General features: G+C 32.8%; 1 protein-coding gene across 1 annotated transcript in view; it reads left to right on the top strand.

Moving 5' to 3' along the window:
• Nucleotides 1–3905: 3905 nt before the first annotated feature.
• The window catches only part of LOC108694344, a 30305-nt gene continuing 13529 nt past the window's right edge, over nt 3906–20681 (top strand). Inside the window, exons 1-2 of the mRNA XM_018203768.1 lie at nt 3906–4017; nt 5544–5714. Of these exons, the coding sequence (XP_018059257.1) occupies nt 3906–4017; nt 5544–5714 (283 nt within the window). The remainder of the gene's footprint in view (nt 4018–5543; nt 5715–20681) is intronic.

Here is a 20681-nt window from a genome sequence, read left to right as displayed (position 1 = left end):
TATTAATTATTATATATATTATAATATATTCTTCTAAGATTCTTATTAGCATCAATGTTATTGCTTATCAATTTAATATAAGATACTAGTTTAGTCTGTTCATTTGTATTTTTTTAAGATTGAACAAGATTTCAGGATACGGTTCGCACACAAAATAGAATATGTAATAAATTATTACGAGATTAAGCACTACGATAAAATCACTTTAACTAAAAATAGGATTATTTCTAATTAATTATCTATAATTTCTTATAAAATTAGAACGTACAAATGACTGTAATCAAGTTGATAACTAATGCAAAACGAAGTATATAATTTGATAATATAAATTTAGATAAAAATATAATTTTAATGAAATCATGAAATGAGGTAATAATTTGTTGGTAATAATAAGCATAATTAAAACGCTAGTCGAGTTCACACTTCTTATCTTGTTATTAGATGGAGTATGAACATTTCGACGTATTATACGGTATCGTCAATAAATTCAACAGTCAACAAAATAAAGACATTAGCATCTAATTATAAAATGATGATAGTAGAATTCGTGTTTGCAATAGCCGATTTCCGAAGTGATATCCCTATTGACATAAAATTAAGAAACGCTTTGACATTTATGATCATTCGTAAAAGAAATTTATAATCGTCTAATTTGTTAATCGGCAGTCGGCTTTATCTGCAACGAAATCAACCGAATTCTTTTTTTCAAGTATTTCTCTAATCCTTCCGTTCGATGATCCTAAGAAAGACATTAGAGAAGAAAATCAATCAGAGAAGAAAAAGAAAGAAAGAGAGAGAAGAACTTGTTGTCCGCGTTACGAATCAAGATTCTTGAAGAAATCAAGAAATGCTAATATCATTCTATCTGTAAGTAATGAATTTTGAGACGATGCTATTTTTAGAGGCACTTGATCACTGTGAATTTATTTATTTTAATAGATGTTTTCTTAATTTAATAGGCACTTTTATCGCGTTTCCTTAAACTATATTGGCTCATCTCGTTTTATGATTCACCCAATTGATCTTTAGATGTATAGCGGCTTGTTTATCTTTCCGACGAGAAGAAAGAATTTTCTGGCACGTAGCGACACTTTCTCTCGACTTGTCTTCACCAACTTTTTCGACGGCTAAGAAGCTCTCGAGCGCATGTCGAAGTAATTACAAAACGAACGCATAGGGAAGGAAGTTTAATCAAAAGTCTCCTGTTGCGAGGTGCAACATGAAAGATGCGTCTCAAAGTGATCTCGCCGTAAATAATTATTAACACGATTTCGCGAAGAATTTGCACTATAATTACCATGCGCTTGTCAGCATTTACGTGGCCTACGCGTGAAAATTGCGCGCTAAGATTCAATAATCAGACCCCGAATGCAACTCGTCAACCGATTAATATAATCGCGATAGCGCAATTTCCAACACCTGCCGTAGAGATCACTTTAGCGAGAAGGTTATTACGAAAGGATGATTACACATACGAGAGTAACTAATCATTTGCATCGCTTATTTTTCATAGAGATATACGATCGATGTGTACAATTACGAAGCAAAAAGTTCAGTCTCCCTATCCGTTTGCGGATTTATTGAATTCTGATAAACTGCGACGTTGCATAAAATCCGATAAAGTAATAAAACTTTATGGAGTTATGTACATAATCATATCTACGTTGTCACACCTGTTTAGCATGATTTGCGTAGAAGATTTACGTTTAAGGGCACGAACTTTAGTTCGTGACAAACGGCGAAATTAAGCGGATGCCAAATATCTCATTAATTTCAAGCAAGAGCTCGGACGAGAACATCAATAAATACATCAATATCTTTTGATTAATCGGGCAATTTCGTCACTTCCATTTTTCGGTCAGATAAACTTATGCTCATCCATCTTTCTCTCGCCATGATCCCTACGGCAGAACTTCCGAAATTACGGTTGCACCTGTCGTCGAAGACTGATGAAAATGTTCGGAGAACCAAGTGTGATCATCAAATGGAGATTTATTACTTGAGAAGCGAGATTATAATCCCAATTTATCTATTCAGTTATGACTCATTTCGACGATTAGTATACAATAATTTGACAGAAATTAAAAAAAATCATAATAGTCATCGTGTTTGAGTGTCCTGATGAAGCGATATAAAATTTCGATTAATCACGATAAAATGGCTATAAGAAGAAGGGAAAAACGTAAATTTCTCGTAAATCATGCCGATACTAGTATCAATTATGTAATGTAAAAATTATGAGAAAAATGTCAAAGGTTCTCGATCGGGTCGGTGGATGAAAATCCGAGGTTAGGGTTAATTGTGATTTTATTTAACATGATCACATTCGCCAACCAGTCATATACTAGTAAATTTAAAATGATTACTTTAATGACTGAATTAACATCCGTATCCTTTCAATCTTTAGCGTGCACTCGTACGTTTCGTGCTTGCACGTAGCTCAAGAGACGTGAGAGATCCTTCAAAGTAAACATACAGGAAGTCTGATATGTCCATGACGTAAGAATACCAGATGTCAAGTCTACTTGCATCAGGAACAGGTTTGACATTCCTGTGCACAGTCGGATAACTAATTAAAAATTTGCCTCAAATTTTATAAGGCCGAGCTAAAACCGTTAGTCACGGAAAGATCGATTTTGCTAAAGTTTAAGAATTTAGGTAGCTACAGATCTAAAATTAATTTTATTGTATTATCAAAGTAATTATATACACAGAAAGAACGATTTTTCTGAAGTATCTAAAAATTTAACTAGATTCACATTTGAAAATAATTTTATTGGATTGTAAAAATAATTATCCAAAACGTTGGTAACAATTAACAATTGCAAAAAGTTTTAATATTTTAGTAATCAACTTGAGCATCTCACATTATTATAATTATATAATTGTTATATAATTATTTTGATAATCCAATAAAATTTACTTTTAGATCTGTACACTGACAGAAAAATGTCAAAATATTGCGAAGCAAATGTTATTTACAAAATTTGATTGTGATGATGAAATATACATTTCTGTGAAATACTTTATATTTTATTTCTGTGAGATATATTTTATTTCTGTGAAATATATCTCATTAATTGCAAAAAAATAAAACAGATGGCTTTTTTATTAAGAATAAAATTTTATTTCGCTCGTATTTAAATAAATATTTATTTCAGTGAAATAAATACATTTCTCACAAATATATTTTTAGGCATTTTTTTCTCAGTATATCTAGCTAAATTTTTTTATGCTTTAGCAAAATCATTATTTCCGTATAGAAAAGTATAATGAGCAATACTACAAAAAAACTTTGACATTTTTTAACAATGAATTGAACGTCTTACATAATTATTTGGATAGTCCAATAAAATTTATTTTTAGATCTGTATCTAGCTAAATTTTTTGATGTTTTAGCAAAATCGTTCTTTCTGTGTATTAATAAAAAATTAGTCACAAATTATATTCAACCATTATGCACAATATTACACTTAATATTCTTTCATGTGAGTGTGTTTACTGTATGTAAAGAATTAATTTATTAATGTAACGCGTGATTTTTTACAAGTATTATGTTAATTCTAAGCATCTAAATTTATATTTAATAATATACTAATAATATAGTTTCTATATTAATAATATGATTTCTGATGTACAGACTAATATTTCTTTGATAAGTGCATACGGATGCAGTGTTTAGCGTAGACCGAGTGCCGGGCAAGATGCAATGAATGGCTGCCGGAAGTCCCTTGTGTAATGTCACGGAATTAAGTAGCCATTTATTCACAGGATTTTCAATGACTTATCGGCCGTGCTAAATGAATGCGCTTGTTTGGCGCGGTTAACGAAACGTATAAAAGCACCGTCCCTTCTGTTATTTACGACCTACATCTATTTATATATTGCAGAATGCTGTGGGGAAGATGCGTTCTCTAGCCCTCGTTCTCACGAGCTTCAACCTCTTGCAAGTCGTCGTTCGCTGTCAAGAATTATCGGTCATCCGGCACTCCGATGGAGATATTTTTACCATCGAAGGTAAATATTTTGTGATCGTTATTATTATATTAAGCTTTTTTTTTTTATTAATCTGTGAAGAAAGACAATTCAGGACGGCGGTCGAAAGTGTCGTGTTGAAAATGCTGCGTATTGCAAATTTCTTCCAACTAGAATTTTCACTCGTGTGTCGTTTTTCATTCGAGACCTTAATATCTATTTGCGATTTCTCGCAATGCCATTGTGGTAATGCTGACATTATGACGTGTTACATTTTGGCGATCTGATTCGAGAAGCGTGCCTTGTAAAGCACAATTCGTGCCGGTGATACGACGTAAATCCTGCATGCCGATTTTCCGGTACACGGAAACGAAGTAATTCGCAATTCGAGAGCGCCGAACGTATTTCAGGATGGTTTTGTGCGAAATCGTGACACAACCGCTGCGTGAAATAAAAAGACGTTTGTAACGGATTAACCGTGAAATTACGATGTAACGGTTTGACAGCTGTCCGACCTGTCCTTGCTCGGCTGGATTATATGGCACGTCCTGACTGTCCTGAGGAACACGCGAATTTCAACTGATGGATCGTACTTTGTAGCTTGAAGAGCCTCGCGTTTACTGACTCCTGCGAAACACATTCGATACACAAACAAATTATTGATTTTTCAGATTGGTTAATCGACTGAATTAAATACGATGGTGACTTAAATACATATTTTATAATATGTATGTATATTATAACATGTGACATGAATATATATCTATATATATATATATATATATATATATATACGGTATCAATTAAAAACAGAAAAACAAAAATTATAATTGGACAAGCTAAAATACAGTTATAAAAAACAGTATTATAAAATTCAATCAATAAATTGATGTAATATTGTTGATATCCGATATTAAAATATGGGATATAAATTAATATGTACTTGAATGATCTCATAAATGGATACATTTGAAGAAAATTATTTCAGCCGAAATCTTGGATTTGATTTTAAATTAACAAACGCGATTTAATGTATTCTACATGGAAAAAGTTATTTTGCTGAAATATTTAAAAAGTTAACTAGATATAGATCAGGAAATAATTTTGTTGGAGATTATAATAATAATTACGTCAGACCCACTCAAGCTGATTATCAGAATATCAAAATATTTTTGCAGCATTACTTTTCATTCCTATATAATTATTTCAATGGTTCAATAAAATTATTTTTCAGACTTGTATCTATAAATTTTTATGTACTTCAGTAAACTTACTTATGCTCAAGTATCTAAAAAGTTACTAAGTACAGATCTGAAATTAATTTTGGATCATCAAAATAATTATGTAAGAATTTTAAATTATAAATAATTAATTATAAATAATAATTTCAACTATATAAATATAAATGAATACAAGAATATTAAAATTCATTAAGTATCATGTTTGAATTTGTAATTATTTTCATGATCCAAGAAAATTATTTTTCAGATTTGTATTTTAATTCAATTTTTCTAGATATTTCAGCAAATCCTTCTAATAAAATATATTAAACTGAAAATTTGTTACAGGTTCTTGCACGGAGGCTTGCACAGTGCTTAGCAGCGGTACCGCCAGTCCTTTTTCACGGGGTTCCTCGAGTTTAAGTCTGCTTGTGCCAAACAGTTCCTGCACGTGCCAGTGCAACTTCGATTTGCCTATCTTTCGAGAGGATCTTCACATATGCGTCAATGACATTCACGGTAACGTTCTCGCAAAATTTCTTCGTTATGAATTATGAAGTCATCTACCGCGGTGCGGTGATGTTGCGGCAAGTCACTGCGTGAACGTTTACTTGCTTGACATTAATGATTTCCGACTGCGCCTTCCGTTACATCCTCTTGCCAGCTGGTCCAAATCAAGCAGCAAAAGCGTCCGCACAGCGGACGCGGATTTATATGGCTCATTCTCCTGTATTTAGAATCACACGTGGTATTCACCGCGATCAATCTTAAATGTACTATTCGACGCCATTTGTGTAATTGCGCATGACTTACGAATTGTTCCTTTCACGAATTATTGTTCTTCCTGTTTCATCGTTACGAGATAACAGAAATGTCCAATATTATTATTATATTTGTGAACTTTGTGTCTCACACGAAATAATAATAATGTCGATTAACTTACAATCAGGGTAAGAAAACACGAAACCGTAATGAAGTCCTTATTTATTTCTTTTTATACATATAATGAAGTATTATCATAAAAATACGGTCAGGATTGCACGACGGCAGTGGTTCAATCTCTTCTCACTGTCGAATATATATAATTATCGTGAGCCATAAAAAACCAGGGGATGTATGATTACGGTCTCGTCGCTGATTGTGCTCTCTTTTCCCGCGATATTATTAATAATATGGCGATATATTATTTATTACACCATCATTAATTTTCACGCAGCCAGACCAGTAATCGAAATATCGTTCGCGATAGGTGGTCGCCGTATGGTATCGGCGTACCAGGTGTAGCCTCCCCGGAAGTGTGACTCTCCCTCCATGGTTATCGACACCGACATACCTCTCAAGTACCGTTTTTAAGCTACCGGTCGCGATTGGTCGCCGTTGGCAGAGGTGAGGCCACGCAAAAATGGCGTGTCCTGTTCGACCAATGTAATTTCGGGGGATTTAATGTCTACGTACATGCGTGGCATCACGCGATTAAACTGCCGTTTCAGACGGAATTTGAATAATTTATCTTCCTCCGTATTTTTTTCCTCTCCTTCCCCCGCCCTCTTACAATTCGTCTCCTACTTTCTTCACACGTCGGCAATCGATTTATAAGTCTCGAATAATTGAAGAATTGACACAGATTGAATTAATGGAAGAATTGACATAAGTGAATGCATTTATAAAAGCCTCCACTTTTTACACCATTTAATGATTGAAGGAATATAATTATATGATGAAAGGGTGAAGTGAGGGACACATCGCCAGGAGAGTACCATCGCGTGCGTTGCCGGGGTTGTTGATGAATTGCCGCGATGTTAGGCAATTATAATTTACAAGAAAAACTTTTTGACAACCCGAAATTGACTTCTTTTTGCGGGTAAATATGCAGTAATTTATTGTGATTTAATAATATTGGCAATGCGGCGAAAAATTCGATGTTTTACTGAATATGAATGAGGAATGCTTCTTAAAATTTTATTCATTAATCGAAGACCTCCCACAGTCAAATGTACCTGTCGTATCTGAAAAAATGCAACCGACATAGTTGGTCACGAACGCGGCATTTATCATGTATGGAACTCTGACTCTCTACAGAACAGTAAGGAAGGATTGTGATACCTCTGAGGTTCTTAAAAAGTTTTTAATTTTATAATAATTTAGTTATACACAAAACTTAAGAATTGTACTGTAAAATAATATATGTCTCGTTTACTTTAAATATAAATAACAATATATGTCAAAGAACTAAAATTTTTAATTAAATATTTATTCTCTGTTCCAGAAAATATTTCCTGTTAGATTGTTCTTATTTTTTATCTTAGAGTATATAATTTTTACATAATTTTAATAATAATTTTGGGTTATTTATCACATCACTATTTATTTGTAAAATATGTAAAGAACATATTGTACTTTGGAGCACAATTATTGGAGCATAATTATTTTTTTATTACACTGAAAGCTATTTTGTATGATATGTGATTTATAAAAGCTTTTTTTTAATTTTTTAATTTAAAAAAATTTAAATTACGCGTAAACTTCCTTGAAGAAGAAAAAAGTGGAAACTAAAAGAGATTTTTTTACGTTGCCTGCTCAAATATATTATTTTTTAACTAGAATAATACAACTGAGAAAATTTTTTAAGGTTTTCATGAATACTTTCTACATAAAATCTGTGTGTTTTGCGAGTTATCTCCGTGTCTGTATATCCATTCTTGAAATATCAACATTTTATATCGCGGTCTTCCCTAATAGAATTGTATATGCATAATTGTATAGAATTACAATAATCACAATACTTTAATAGAATAACAGTTTATTACGATAGAATATTTAACAATATAAACGGATGAAATGACTAGTTTATTAATATATTCCAAACGTGCTTATCTCTTCCTTGAACTGCTTGTTGTTCAGATTCAGTATAGTAGATAATCATTTATATCTTTCCTTGTGCGTGAACCAGGCAGGATGAACTAGATAAACCGGACGAGATAAAAATCGTTATTGAAAGGTCGAGTAACGTGTTACCCGCGACCGTAAAACTATGTTACGTATCATGGCGTGAATAAATGACGTGCCCTTGCCCATTTCCATAAGTCACCCTCTGTACACTCGACGTGCATACTCTTAGCGAATACTCGTTGAAGAATAGATTCTTATCTAAACGATAACGAGATGCTAACCCGTTGGATATAAATCTCAAAGAGAGAGAGAGAGAGAGAGAGAGAGAGGATGTAAAGAATATAAATACCGCTTATTGGGCACATAAATGATACCGTTCCAATTTTCACGGAAAGAACGAGAAGTATCTACACTTTTAGTAGAAGTATCTATACTCAAAAAATTTTTTTAAATCTTAATACATACATATTATAGTAAATTTTATTTAACTTACAGTAAATAAATATATTTAATAAAAAAATGATAGTTAAATCGAATTAATGATTTTTATACCAAGTAAATATATGTTTATATTTAGTAAATATTGACTTAGAAATATTCAAATTGATATTTATTAAAATTTAATATTTTTTTCGGTGTAAAAATTCAGTTAGATACAAATTTGAAAATAATTTTGTTAAACTGTCAAAATAATTAATGTATAAGACTTTTTAATGAAATCTTTCATTATACATTCTATCCTACATATAATTCTTTCGATGGTCCAGCAAAATTATTTTCAAATTTGTATCTATTTAAAATTTTTAATATTTCAATAAAATTGTTCTCCCATGGTGGAACGTTCCGTGCATGCGACAACGTCATCCTGCCATGAAGTCTGTTTGGTCTAGGAAAACAGAAACGTTTTATTTGATTATATTATTTGACACTACGTCTTTCTTATTACGCAGGCAAGGATTCATAATGCGAGGTACGCAAATCTCAAACCGCGTTCTCGAACCAGCGCGAGCCTACTTCATCTGGCAGTCGAGCAGATTTCTCGGCTCACGAGCATACCGCTTTCAATTGAACCGCGTCATCGGAAATGATTGCTCCAGCTGTTCGAGTGAACCGTCTGTCCGCCGCGTTTCTAAATCGTCTGCTATGCACGCGGTACGACATTAAGCAGCGGCAGCACTTGATGCATGTGCTGGCGACTTGTTTTTATCACGGGTCGCTTTCCTGCCCGAGCAATCCGTCTTACTTGCTTCTTGACAATTGGAAGAGTCTGAACCTCGAGATTGAATAGCCTAGAAAAAGATAAGCTCGTAGATTTGTAAGCTTTACGTTATAAATGCGAAATTGCATCTAAAATAGATATCTTACCTCGCGCTTTATATGCGGGGAACGTTTCAATTGCGATTAAAGGCGATCGGGGCGAACATTTAATACGTATCTACAAAAATAATAGAGCCGCAAATAATGTACTAATTGGCTAAAGCCAAAATGACACTTTTATTCCTTAATCTTTTAAACGTAGACTATAATTCTAAGGATATTAATCAGGATTATGGAATCTTGACTTTCAAAGGCGCCATTGAAAATGGTTTTAAGATTATTTATTCAAACAGTAGCAGATTTATACTTTCAGTAAACCTTCCTTCAAGCGAATGGAGAGCGTGCGTCACCGATTCTGATTTATGACTTCTGTGTTTCTCAAGTTATTTTATATTTCTCTCTCTCTCTCTCTCTCTCTCTCTCTCTCTCTCTCTCTCTCTCTCTCTTTTTTTCTTTCTTTCTTTCATCTTTTAACTAATACAATTATTTTACTTCCAATATTACATTTCTCGTGTGTTACATTTCCAGTTGTGGCGAGGGACTGACTTAAAGTGGACCGCGACAATTCATTGCGCTACAATGTTTATTGTAATAATCATTTATTATCCTTGATCCATCGCCCTAATATACTCGGTATATTTAATCGCTTTGGACACGTACAGACGTCTCAGATTATAAATAATGAATCTCTCATTACGATTATTTATTACCGACAATCCATTATCATCCATTATTGCCACATCCGTGGCTCTTTCGGACGCACTAAAACACCTCAAATTATGTGCCGTCGCGTCGTGAGCACGCATATTGGCTTTTTAACCACTTAACGCATCAATTTTTTTCTCCGCGCCCTGTTATACTCCTCTACGAGACGTAACTTACGTCGCACATCATAAAAGCCGTAAAATATGTATAACGGCGGCGGCGAGAAAAGAGAAAAGGAACGGGCGTATCGAAATTAATGCTACCAAACTCGCGCCAGTGGTAATTAGTTTCGCCCCGAAAAGGGGAGCAGCCAGTCGATTCGTCTTTCACTTATTGGCCATGAATCCTTCCTCATCGATTACGGCAAGCACCATAGCAAGTGCGATCGAATTTAGCGTGTCCGAAGCAAAGGAGTTAGCAATATTGCGCGAGAGTACTGCCAATAATAATAATAATAGCTTTCGCTATTAAATTCATCATGTCAAATTAAATCCATTAAGTTATTTTTAATCATTTCTAGAGATTGTTACTCTGCTCCTACTCAATGTATCGTTAATTTAATTGAAACAACAATTGGAATAACAATATTCTAACTCAAGAAATATATTAACTTTGATTCACAATCAAATTTTTAGTTCATTATTTATCTATTATATTATATATATTATGTTAATATGAACGTTGTTTATCTAATTACAGAATTAAATTGATTTATATTTTGACATATATTGGAATCCCAAACAGCGTATATATTTATTATAATTCAAATAAAAATACTTACCAGAAATATTTATTTATATTTATCATAAATATTGCATTAAATTAATATTTAATCCAACTTTTTATAGTATTTTGAATAAAGCTTTATATAAAATACGTATAAAATATTTATATAACATTTCAAAAAATGAATAATAATAAATATTTATCATAAATATTCTGTGCTATCTGGGATTAAAAATAAATTATTTAACTTACGAGATTGAGTTGTCATTGCTCCTTTGATATATTTAACAGTGTTCGAGAGACATGGCATGAGCGAAATATTTCTTTTTCACCCTCGTTGCTCGAATTATCTTCGCAATTGATAGAAATAAGATTGTGAGAAATGGTCTTCCCAGCATGCGAAACACAGAGGCAGTGGCCTGTTATTTCGCCGCCCCGCTATTATTAATATTAATCTGCTTACCGCGAGTATAAGATCGAAGCTGTCCCCGATCTCTCGCCGGAGGATCGGCGAATTTACGAGCGGCCGAAGATTAAAAACGCTTCGTGGAAGCGGGCGAATTCTTGAAAAAGCGCGGAGATGATTTCTGCTCTGCGCGATTTATGATTGGCTCCATAATTTGTCGGCGTGCGCAGCACGTCAAAAATAATTTCATTCGAGATTCTACAACTGTGATAGCAACAACAGCGGATGTCTGTACATTTACATATACGTGTATGAATATTTCAGCGTGAGATATAAAAGAGATAACGAGCGCGTCAGAACAATTTTTATTCCAGATTCTACAGAACAACCGCGATAGCAACAACAGCGGTTGTTCTGCATATATTTATGCGTTTATGAATATTTTTGCGCGAGATATAAAAGAGATGAAAATAAGCTACATGGCAGATTTTACCCTCGTCAAAAAGGTAGCAGTTATCCAAGATATCGTCAAGCTATAACTCGTAAATACGTTTACGGTCTTATTCCATAATTATATGATCCGAGATTACAGTAATTACATTTTTTCACGTAACATCAAGCTTCTTAAATCTCGCAATGCCTTTGAGCGGAGTTAGCAATTATCGCAGATCGTAAAGATCACCTTAAATAGCTTTCATTACATTGTTAGATCACTTAGGAATCGATAAGTGGCGCAAATACAGAGCTCGTGATTTCTCAGTGCAGCTTATGCCGCTGTACCTATTAATCATACGCTCACACAGTATTATCGTCTATCGGCAGCCGTCTCAAATTGCAAATTAGCTCAATTAGTTAGATTAAGCGGTACCCTTCGATTATCCCGAATCAACATCGCAGTAATCTCTGCAGTTCCGACGTTTCAACCGCCCATTGATGAATTACTTTGGATTTTCGATAATATCATTCGATAATCTTATCCATTTATCACATCTTTTTATCTTACATGACGGTTTTGCTGAAATATCTAAGAATTTATCTAGATACACATCTGAAAATATTTTTGTTGAACTATCAAATTATTATGTAAAATATTCATCGGTTACTAGAATGTCAAAACTGGTTGCTAGAATGTCAAAACTTTTTACAGTGTTGTTCATGTTTGAAATTCCTACATAATTTTTTGATGATCCAATAAAATTATTTATAAATTTATAAATCTCTATCTAACTAAATTTTTAAATATTATATTGCCGTAAAATTTTTTCTGTATATTTTTTTCGTAGATAAATACGGTTAGGAGAAAAGTCTCTTTACAAGTTGATAAAAAGATTTTTCCCCATCAATATCTTCATTAAAAATAATCAAAATTTACATTTAGAAAAAGGATTTTAAAGCTTGAAGTCTCTACTTTCGAATGGTTACTATATTTTTTGAATTTATGTGGGTTTTGTAATTTTACATATAGAAAACTACGAGTTAAAAAAAATTTTTTTTCACTTTGTAGGTTTATAACATGCCCAAAAAAAATTTGAACAAATTTTCAACTATCTATCTATTATATTTGAAGCTACCATATAGCTGAAGCTTTTCCTACAAAATTGTTTTTTAAAAATGTTCCTACGATTTTTTGTTCCTGAGTTATTCACGGATTAAATAAAAAAAAAAAATATTCTGATTTTATTGCTCGTAATTCCATTAAAAATCATTGTATCGCAATTAAAAATACAGATTCTTAAAACTGAAACGTTGTTCTGTTAAGTAGTAATTGCCAATTTTTTAAAAATAGACTCTATCGGTTACCAACTTGTAAAAAGATTTTTTCCTTAATCTAATATTTTACGTGATATTATAAGATGTAAAATTTACTACAATTCTAATTTGAATCATTCACTCGTGTTTGAAAAAAATCAAAAACAAATGATTACATATTTGATAAAGCATTATTAAATATATAACTTTATTTTTAAATGTGCGAAAACATTTGTCATTGATCAGATTAATGATTTTAAAATTTAAAGTATACAAGGAATAACACAAAAAAATATTGGAAGCCTTTTCTATGCCATCTCAATTTTTCTAATTTATTAAATTTATTGTATCGTATGATCGATAACGAATCTACAAAAATTCATCTAAGTTATTAATACAACAAATCGCCCTTGTATCGCGAAATGTCAAATTTTTGCGCAAGAAGCGATATTACAGTAATCAAGTATGAAATCGTCTATCTCGGAAATGCGCTGCTGTCGGCGTGTAGAATCCGCGCGACCTCGACGGTGACCTTGCACTAGCACTCGTCATCAATCTTTAATTTCCACACCTGCAGCAGACAGATCATCGCGCGTGAGTCGAGCTTGCGCGTCTGCAGGTAGACGGAGAGAGAGAGAGAGAGAGAGAGAGAGAGAGAGAGAGAGAGAGAGAGTGTTTATGTGCGACTAGATTTCCGAGATCCTGACCCAGGTAAGAAACGGAGATTCTCGCCAGCTATAATAATACACCTGGAGACATTCGTGAAAGAAATCTATATATATATATGTTGACTCCTATATCTCGTAGATTAGACTCCGAACATTAGGTGCGCACAACGTGGCGCTAAGGTACCGTTGTTAACATTTCCCTCTCGCGTGTTAATATCTCCAGCATTATCGTATTATATCCAATGAGTTAAAAGATATTGTACACTTTGATTTTCATCCCTCTCAGGGAGGGAAGTCCCGGGATGGAGAGAGACTCTACTATCTACACATTTATTTTATTACATACCTTATGCATTAGTTAAAAGGTAACTCGATGTCGAAATAACATCTACGTTTAACACATACATTTAGAAATGCCTTAACAATATGACTTAACAACCTGACAGCTTAATTTGTTGCCGGTCGAATGGTGCGAATGCCTTGGTGCGAGTAGAAAGAACGTGTACGTGAATAGTAGTGTCTTCTGCCTTTTGAATCGAATCAATGAAATTGAAAATGGGTATCGTGCACCGTAATCAGGAAGCGGACTTGTTGGTTATTCTATTCGCTCTGTGAATCGTTTCTCTGTGAATAATAACAGAACGCAAGACTGGTGATTTCTGTGATCGACGAGAGCCACGTCGTTACATCTCGTTGTGTTTATTAAACCGGGTTCTATCTTATTCGATTGTGATTTACAGAATATTCATTGGACGTTTTATTGTGACGTTTTATCGTTCGATATTAGTATTTATCTTCTCTGTGATGCCAATAATTATCTGTTTCCTCTTCGAGAAATTAATTATTTCTAACGTAAACTTCTCAAGCGCGTAAGCTGTCGCAATCACTATTGCTTTATTATATGCCATATGTATGTTGTATTAACATAATTTCGAACTATAATTTCTTATAGTTAAGATGTTTGTTAATGAAACAAGAATACTTCAACGTAAAGTCTCGTGTTATACCAACAGCTTCCTCTTTTTTTCTCCGGTAATTACCGCACGTGAGTCTGAGTTTCTCTCATTTACCTCCATTAGCATATTGTATTCCGCTCGCTGCGTAAATAGATTGTATCTTCGACACATTAAGAAACAGAGACCAGAAGTTATCTATTATTACACTAAGTCGTGAAAGTCTAACTGTATAATTTTGTATGCGTTCTGGGTTTGCTATTTGAGTTCCTTAACTCTAATTGATGTTCGCTTGGAAATTCCTTAAGTGGCATTCGGGAGTCCAGGTACTGTAAGTTAATGTTCTTTACTTAAAATAAACATAATTGAATGATCTTTTTATTTTGAAGGAAAACTCGAGGAATAAAATAATTTTTATTGTAATCTTTTGTCTGCAATCTGAGTTTTTTTTTGGTACAAGAATTTGAGAGCAAGAAATTTTGCTCTCAAATTTTTCCGAAATGAAGGAAACCTATGATAATGTAAAAATTATTTATTTACTCTTTTTTTCTAAGATCCATTTCTACCAATATAATTTAATTTTAATCTCGGTTTAACTAATTCTTCATCTTTTTCCAGTTCTAAGAATTAGAAAAAGATAAAAAATAAATTGAACTGAGATTAAAGCTAATCTAATTGGTAGAAACAGGCCTAATTCTAAGAATGGAAAACAGAAAACTGATGAACGGTAAGTTAAATTTACATTGATGGAACTCTTAGTAATGTAATAGAGATGTTGAAGTAAACTTAAATTTTTCTACATTCTTTGAAAGTTTAGAACAGTAGAAAAACTTGAACTGGGCGGAGAGAGTAAAAATATGATTGCAGACGGAGAATTTAATTAAAATTATGTAAGATTATAAAAAACATTTATTAAAAAATTTGTAAAAAAAATAATTGTTCTCAACGTTTGGCGCCTAGTCTACGGGACCCACAAATATCAATTAGGATTAATACGTATCGAATATATACAATATGAACATATGGGATAAGCCAGATAAGCGAAGAAATATTTTTTACCAAACAAGAAACGATTGACCTCGTAAACAGAAAAAAAAATACATTGGGAACTTTTCTGCTGATGAGCCTTTCAGCTTTCGCTATGCGCGTTTCTTCGTGTTCTCTCTGACATCGGATGCAGCACGCGAGATGCATCACCGCGCCGGTTCTAATTTATTCCACACCATCTCTCAGCCCCTGTCGATTCACAGAGAAGTCGTATATCTCTCCGTGAAGTCTTCGAGACAAGATCGCTGCTGTGCGTAAAGATTTTATTTAAAAGTGAAAAATATTTGCCGCAAATTTGTTCAACGTTGAGTTCCTTAATCACAGATAATGTTCGCTGACACATCATATTTTTTTTGCAAAGTAATGCTGTGATTAACTGTGTCGCAGGTCGATCGTCGTAGTTGAAAACTTGTACGCAACATAGTCTGAGTTCTCTGAACATTCAGAAGGTCTTCGACTTTACATATTTTTTTGTTACAAAAATTTCTTATCGCTATATCTGGCAAATAATTATAATTTTGTCGGTCGATGAAAATAGCGAAGGGTGAACAACGGGTCTGCTATATTATCTTTGACACATTTCTTGATCTTTCTTTACGGTAATTTTACTTTCTCCTTTCAGGATGTCTTATAACCTTCATTTGAACCTCATATTAAATTGCATATTATAAAAATGTACGAACGCTTTGCGGTTCGTCCTACCTTGATATCTATACAATTCGCGAATTTGTCATGCATAGAGAAACACATATAAAACGCATTATATATTCTGCTTCAGGGAATAAAATAAGTAACGGGATTTACCAGGCATTAAAGATATTGATAGAGGATATTTCTCGTTAAATTAATATTTATATTTTGAGATTAATCAGGCAAGCATAAATTAAAAGTAAGCATTTTTACAATTCTTGATATAACATCCTACATTTTTTGCATAAAAGAATGATTTTGTTGAAATATTTAAAAATTTAGCTAAATTTAGCTATACAGATCTAAAAATAATTTATTGGTCTATAAAAATAATTATATAAAAATCTCAGTAATGCAAAATTTTGACATTCTAGCAACCGGTCCTATATAATTATTTTGATGCCCAATAAAATTAGATTTAGATTAATATTTACACTGAGAGAATAATTTTGCTAAAGAATCTAAAAATTTAGCTAGATATAGATGAAAAATAATTTTGCTGGACATCAAAATAATATTTTAGAAATCTTAAACAAGATCAGTAATGCTGCAAAGTGTTTTAATATTCCAGCGATCAATTTTGATGTCTTATCTAATTATTTATTAATGGTCCAGCAAAATTTTTCAAATCTATATCTAGCTAAATTTTTAGATTCTTTAGCAAAATTGCTCTCTCGATGTAGGTAAATTTTTTAATATTTTAGCAAAATCGTTCATTATATAACGCCTGCAGCGTCATAATTTTGTTGTCATAATTTTCAATAATTACAAACTCATGTTTTAGTTGTAGACTTATTTAACTTAGGTTTTACCATCAAGGTTTCAGTGGCTTGGTATATCGTTCGCTCACCGCTATTTCTCTTCGTGTGTGTACTCGTGAATCCCGGGGTTCATCCTCAAAGGTCACGTAAGGATTTCACCTCGTGGCTCGTACACCTTGAAAGCGTTCTTTCTTGCTCGGAAACCGCTCCAGTAATGATGCAATCGTGCGAGAGTACGTGTTCCTCTATTATACGTGCGAAACATAATTTCCATCAATATACTCCAGCAGTACTGTCCGCTTTGTGCAGTTGAGATCTTCACTGTCGTTTAATTTGCACACGTTTTGATATAAAATTATTATTGAAGAAGCAATATCTAACAATGTATAACAATAATTCTAATTCCTACAATTCCAACATTGATTAAATTGTAGTACGATTTAATATGTTTAATTGTATTACATTAAACAAATGTAGTAGAAGTTAAATATGTATTAAATAGAAAGAAATTTTTCTAAAGTACTAAAATTTAGGTAAATACAAATTTGAATATCACCATCATTATGTAGGGAATTCAAGCATGATGATCGTTGCAAAAACATAAGATTTTGATATTCTAGCAACCAGTTTGAACATCCTATATAATTATTTTATTTTTTACTATTCTCTCTCAATGTAAATAACAAGGCACTGAACGGGAAATTAGTTACATAAATTAGTTACATAAATCAATATCAGTCACACAAATATTCGGATGAGTTATTAACTACCGTTAAATTGGAAATAAACTAACTTCAAAAACTGATAACATATTATACATCAGGTTGATATGATTTTAAGGATTAAAACCGAATTGATATCACATTTAATTGTCAAATTACGCCAGATCCAGATTCCTTTCTACATGGAATGCAGACAAGGTCTAATTATAACACGATTATTTTAACTTTTTTATTTTATTAATTATAACACATTTATTAATTATAACACGATTATTTTAACTCTGGTGTTTTAGTGAACTTACTTTCGTAATACAATGTTCGCATTGTGTAGAATAGAAATATTCGAAATTAACTAACTTTAAAACTAATATATTAATTGCAAATTGGATATATTTAGATATTTAGTATTCGGACAAGTTGACATTAGGAAAAATGTTTTGGTTTGTACTAACAAGAAATACAAACAAAATAAATTCTGGTCACGTAAGTCAAAATTGAATTTCTAATTCAATTTCAACTAGAATATCTGATAGATTTAACTGTGATCGACTGATTTGTACCTTTCTGAATCAGAATTTCAATTAACACAAGAATTTCGTTAATATTTTCCCAGTGTAAAGATCGAGTTAATTGCCATTGCTATCACCAAATTGCGTAGACTCCTTTCTCCTCGCATGTAGACGAGTCAATTAAATCAAGCTTGTAAATTCCAGTTTCAGCGTTTAATTCGATTCCCGTATTATGACATTATGATATTTGTGTAAAAAGATTATTCGACGTATAAGCAATATACGTGATATACAATCGAGATAAAAGATATCAAACGCGCCTTCACCTGTTCGATACCGCTCATAAATTATCGTCCACGTCATGCCGATATAAGATGGAGACTGTCTCGGCAGATGGTCGGTATGTCACGCTGGATCACAGAGTCGATGACGATCGCGACGATTACGGCGACAACGACGACGACCGACGCGTCGAAGGAACGAGCTCAATGAATATTAATTGCGCGATACATTCTCATCAGCATTGCAATTAGCGCCGATAATGACAGCGGCAGTTGCAACACGACGTTCGACGTCACAACGAGCGTCAGCGATGGATTCTCTGGATCCAATCGCGCATCGTAGGGGATCTTAAATCATCAGGATGCTAATGCTAGATGAACACTGTTATTTAAAACGACAGAATTTAAATCGAGTTGCCGATGACTGTGCGATTTATACTGATTCTGAAGATGGATCACATCGGCGGCACATCGAAGACCAGATCTCGAACAGATTAAAGTTTTTGTCGCGCATGGGATGGAATTGATTTCAGGAAAGCATCGTCATTAATTCTTACATTCGATCGATTACTTCGTGTGTAGTATTATATAGTTGCGTTCATGAATAATGAATTTTCAATTGACTTAAAAATTGATCAATTATGCGAATAACGGTTTATAGGATCTTTTATAGGAAACGAAATGTATGTATAAATACATTTGACTGTCGCAAATTAGTAAATGTAGATAGTGTGAGAATAAGAATAGGCGTATATTGAGAAGCAATCATGTAAATAAATGAGGATGTGAAATGGAATTTCAGCTTTGGAGGACGAATGGAATTCTCATTTTCAGACTGTGGCAACGAATGCACGAGTGAACAGATCGCTGTGGAATATTTATTGTCCTTGTAAAGAATATACACTATGACAACAGCTTGTTTTTAGTTTTTATCTTTTGGAATGAATAAAATGATGATGATTTTAAGCGTTTCGGAAATATCGTTTTAAATTGGGTCTAATTCACTGTGAGAAAATTCGTTGTAATTATCTTCTCATCTCTAATATTAATATAATTCTTTAATTATATGTTATTATTTTAGCTACATTAATATTTAAATTAAAATAGAACATTTATACAAAGTAAAGTATACAGCTTACTTAGTTTTTATCCCACTGGAATGAAAAGATGTGAAATTAGGATTAGGAAAATACAAAAAAGTCAACTTGTTTATCTGTATATTTCTAGTAATTAATGATATGGATTTTAATGGGACAAACGACTTTTATACAATTAATGGATATAGAGAGATTAATAATAAGATTTGTGTGAGGAGCAGCATCATAAATTCCGTGCGACTGATGTCCCTGAGAACATCGTTCTACCTAACGATTCGATATCACCGCTTATATGTTAAAATTCGTGTTTTCGTCTTCCCTTATCCTGCAGAATGAGGTGCGCCGCAGATTTCGCGCGACCGGTAACGCAAGTAACACCTAGAAAAATCGCGATAATTGATGGGGGGTCATTATGGAAAATCAAGGTTCGCAGAAAGGTGCACCCCTCGGTGAGCCTTTCCCAAGCTGCTGACTTGACTAATGTGCGCGCATGCCTGAATGCGATGGTTCAGAAAGATATAACTTGACGCCATAATCCATGAGGCGAAGCGCTATTAACACACTTGGCTGTTATGGTGAATATTATTCACGGCAACTATTTTTTCGGCGCCGCAATGACAAATAAATCTTCACAGGAAAGAATAAATCGGATCATTTATTTTTCTTTGTCGAGCGATTCACTCGAATCCGAGGATTCTACATATATTTTTTGAATAAAGTCCAAAAATAAATAATATTTTTTAAAAATAATATTTTTCGGAAAAAATCAGCAAAAGTGATCTGTTTTTTAAAACAAAATATAAAAAAATTTTTTTTAAATTAATAAAATAAAATTTATATTATTAGTAATTTTAGTTTTTACGTTTTATCAAAAATAAAACGTAAAAAATTGGATATTGATATAACAAATAAATTAATTTTTCGTTACAAGATCTTGAATAGTAAACGCGAATGTTGATAATTTTT

The sequence above is a fragment of the Atta colombica genome, unplaced genomic scaffold, assembly GCF_001594045.1.
Source record: "Atta colombica isolate Treedump-2 unplaced genomic scaffold, Acol1.0 scaffold12, whole genome shotgun sequence".
Classification (NCBI taxonomy): domain Eukaryota; kingdom Metazoa; phylum Arthropoda; class Insecta; order Hymenoptera; family Formicidae; genus Atta; species Atta colombica.
This window is presented reverse-complemented; position numbering and strand designations above follow the sequence as displayed.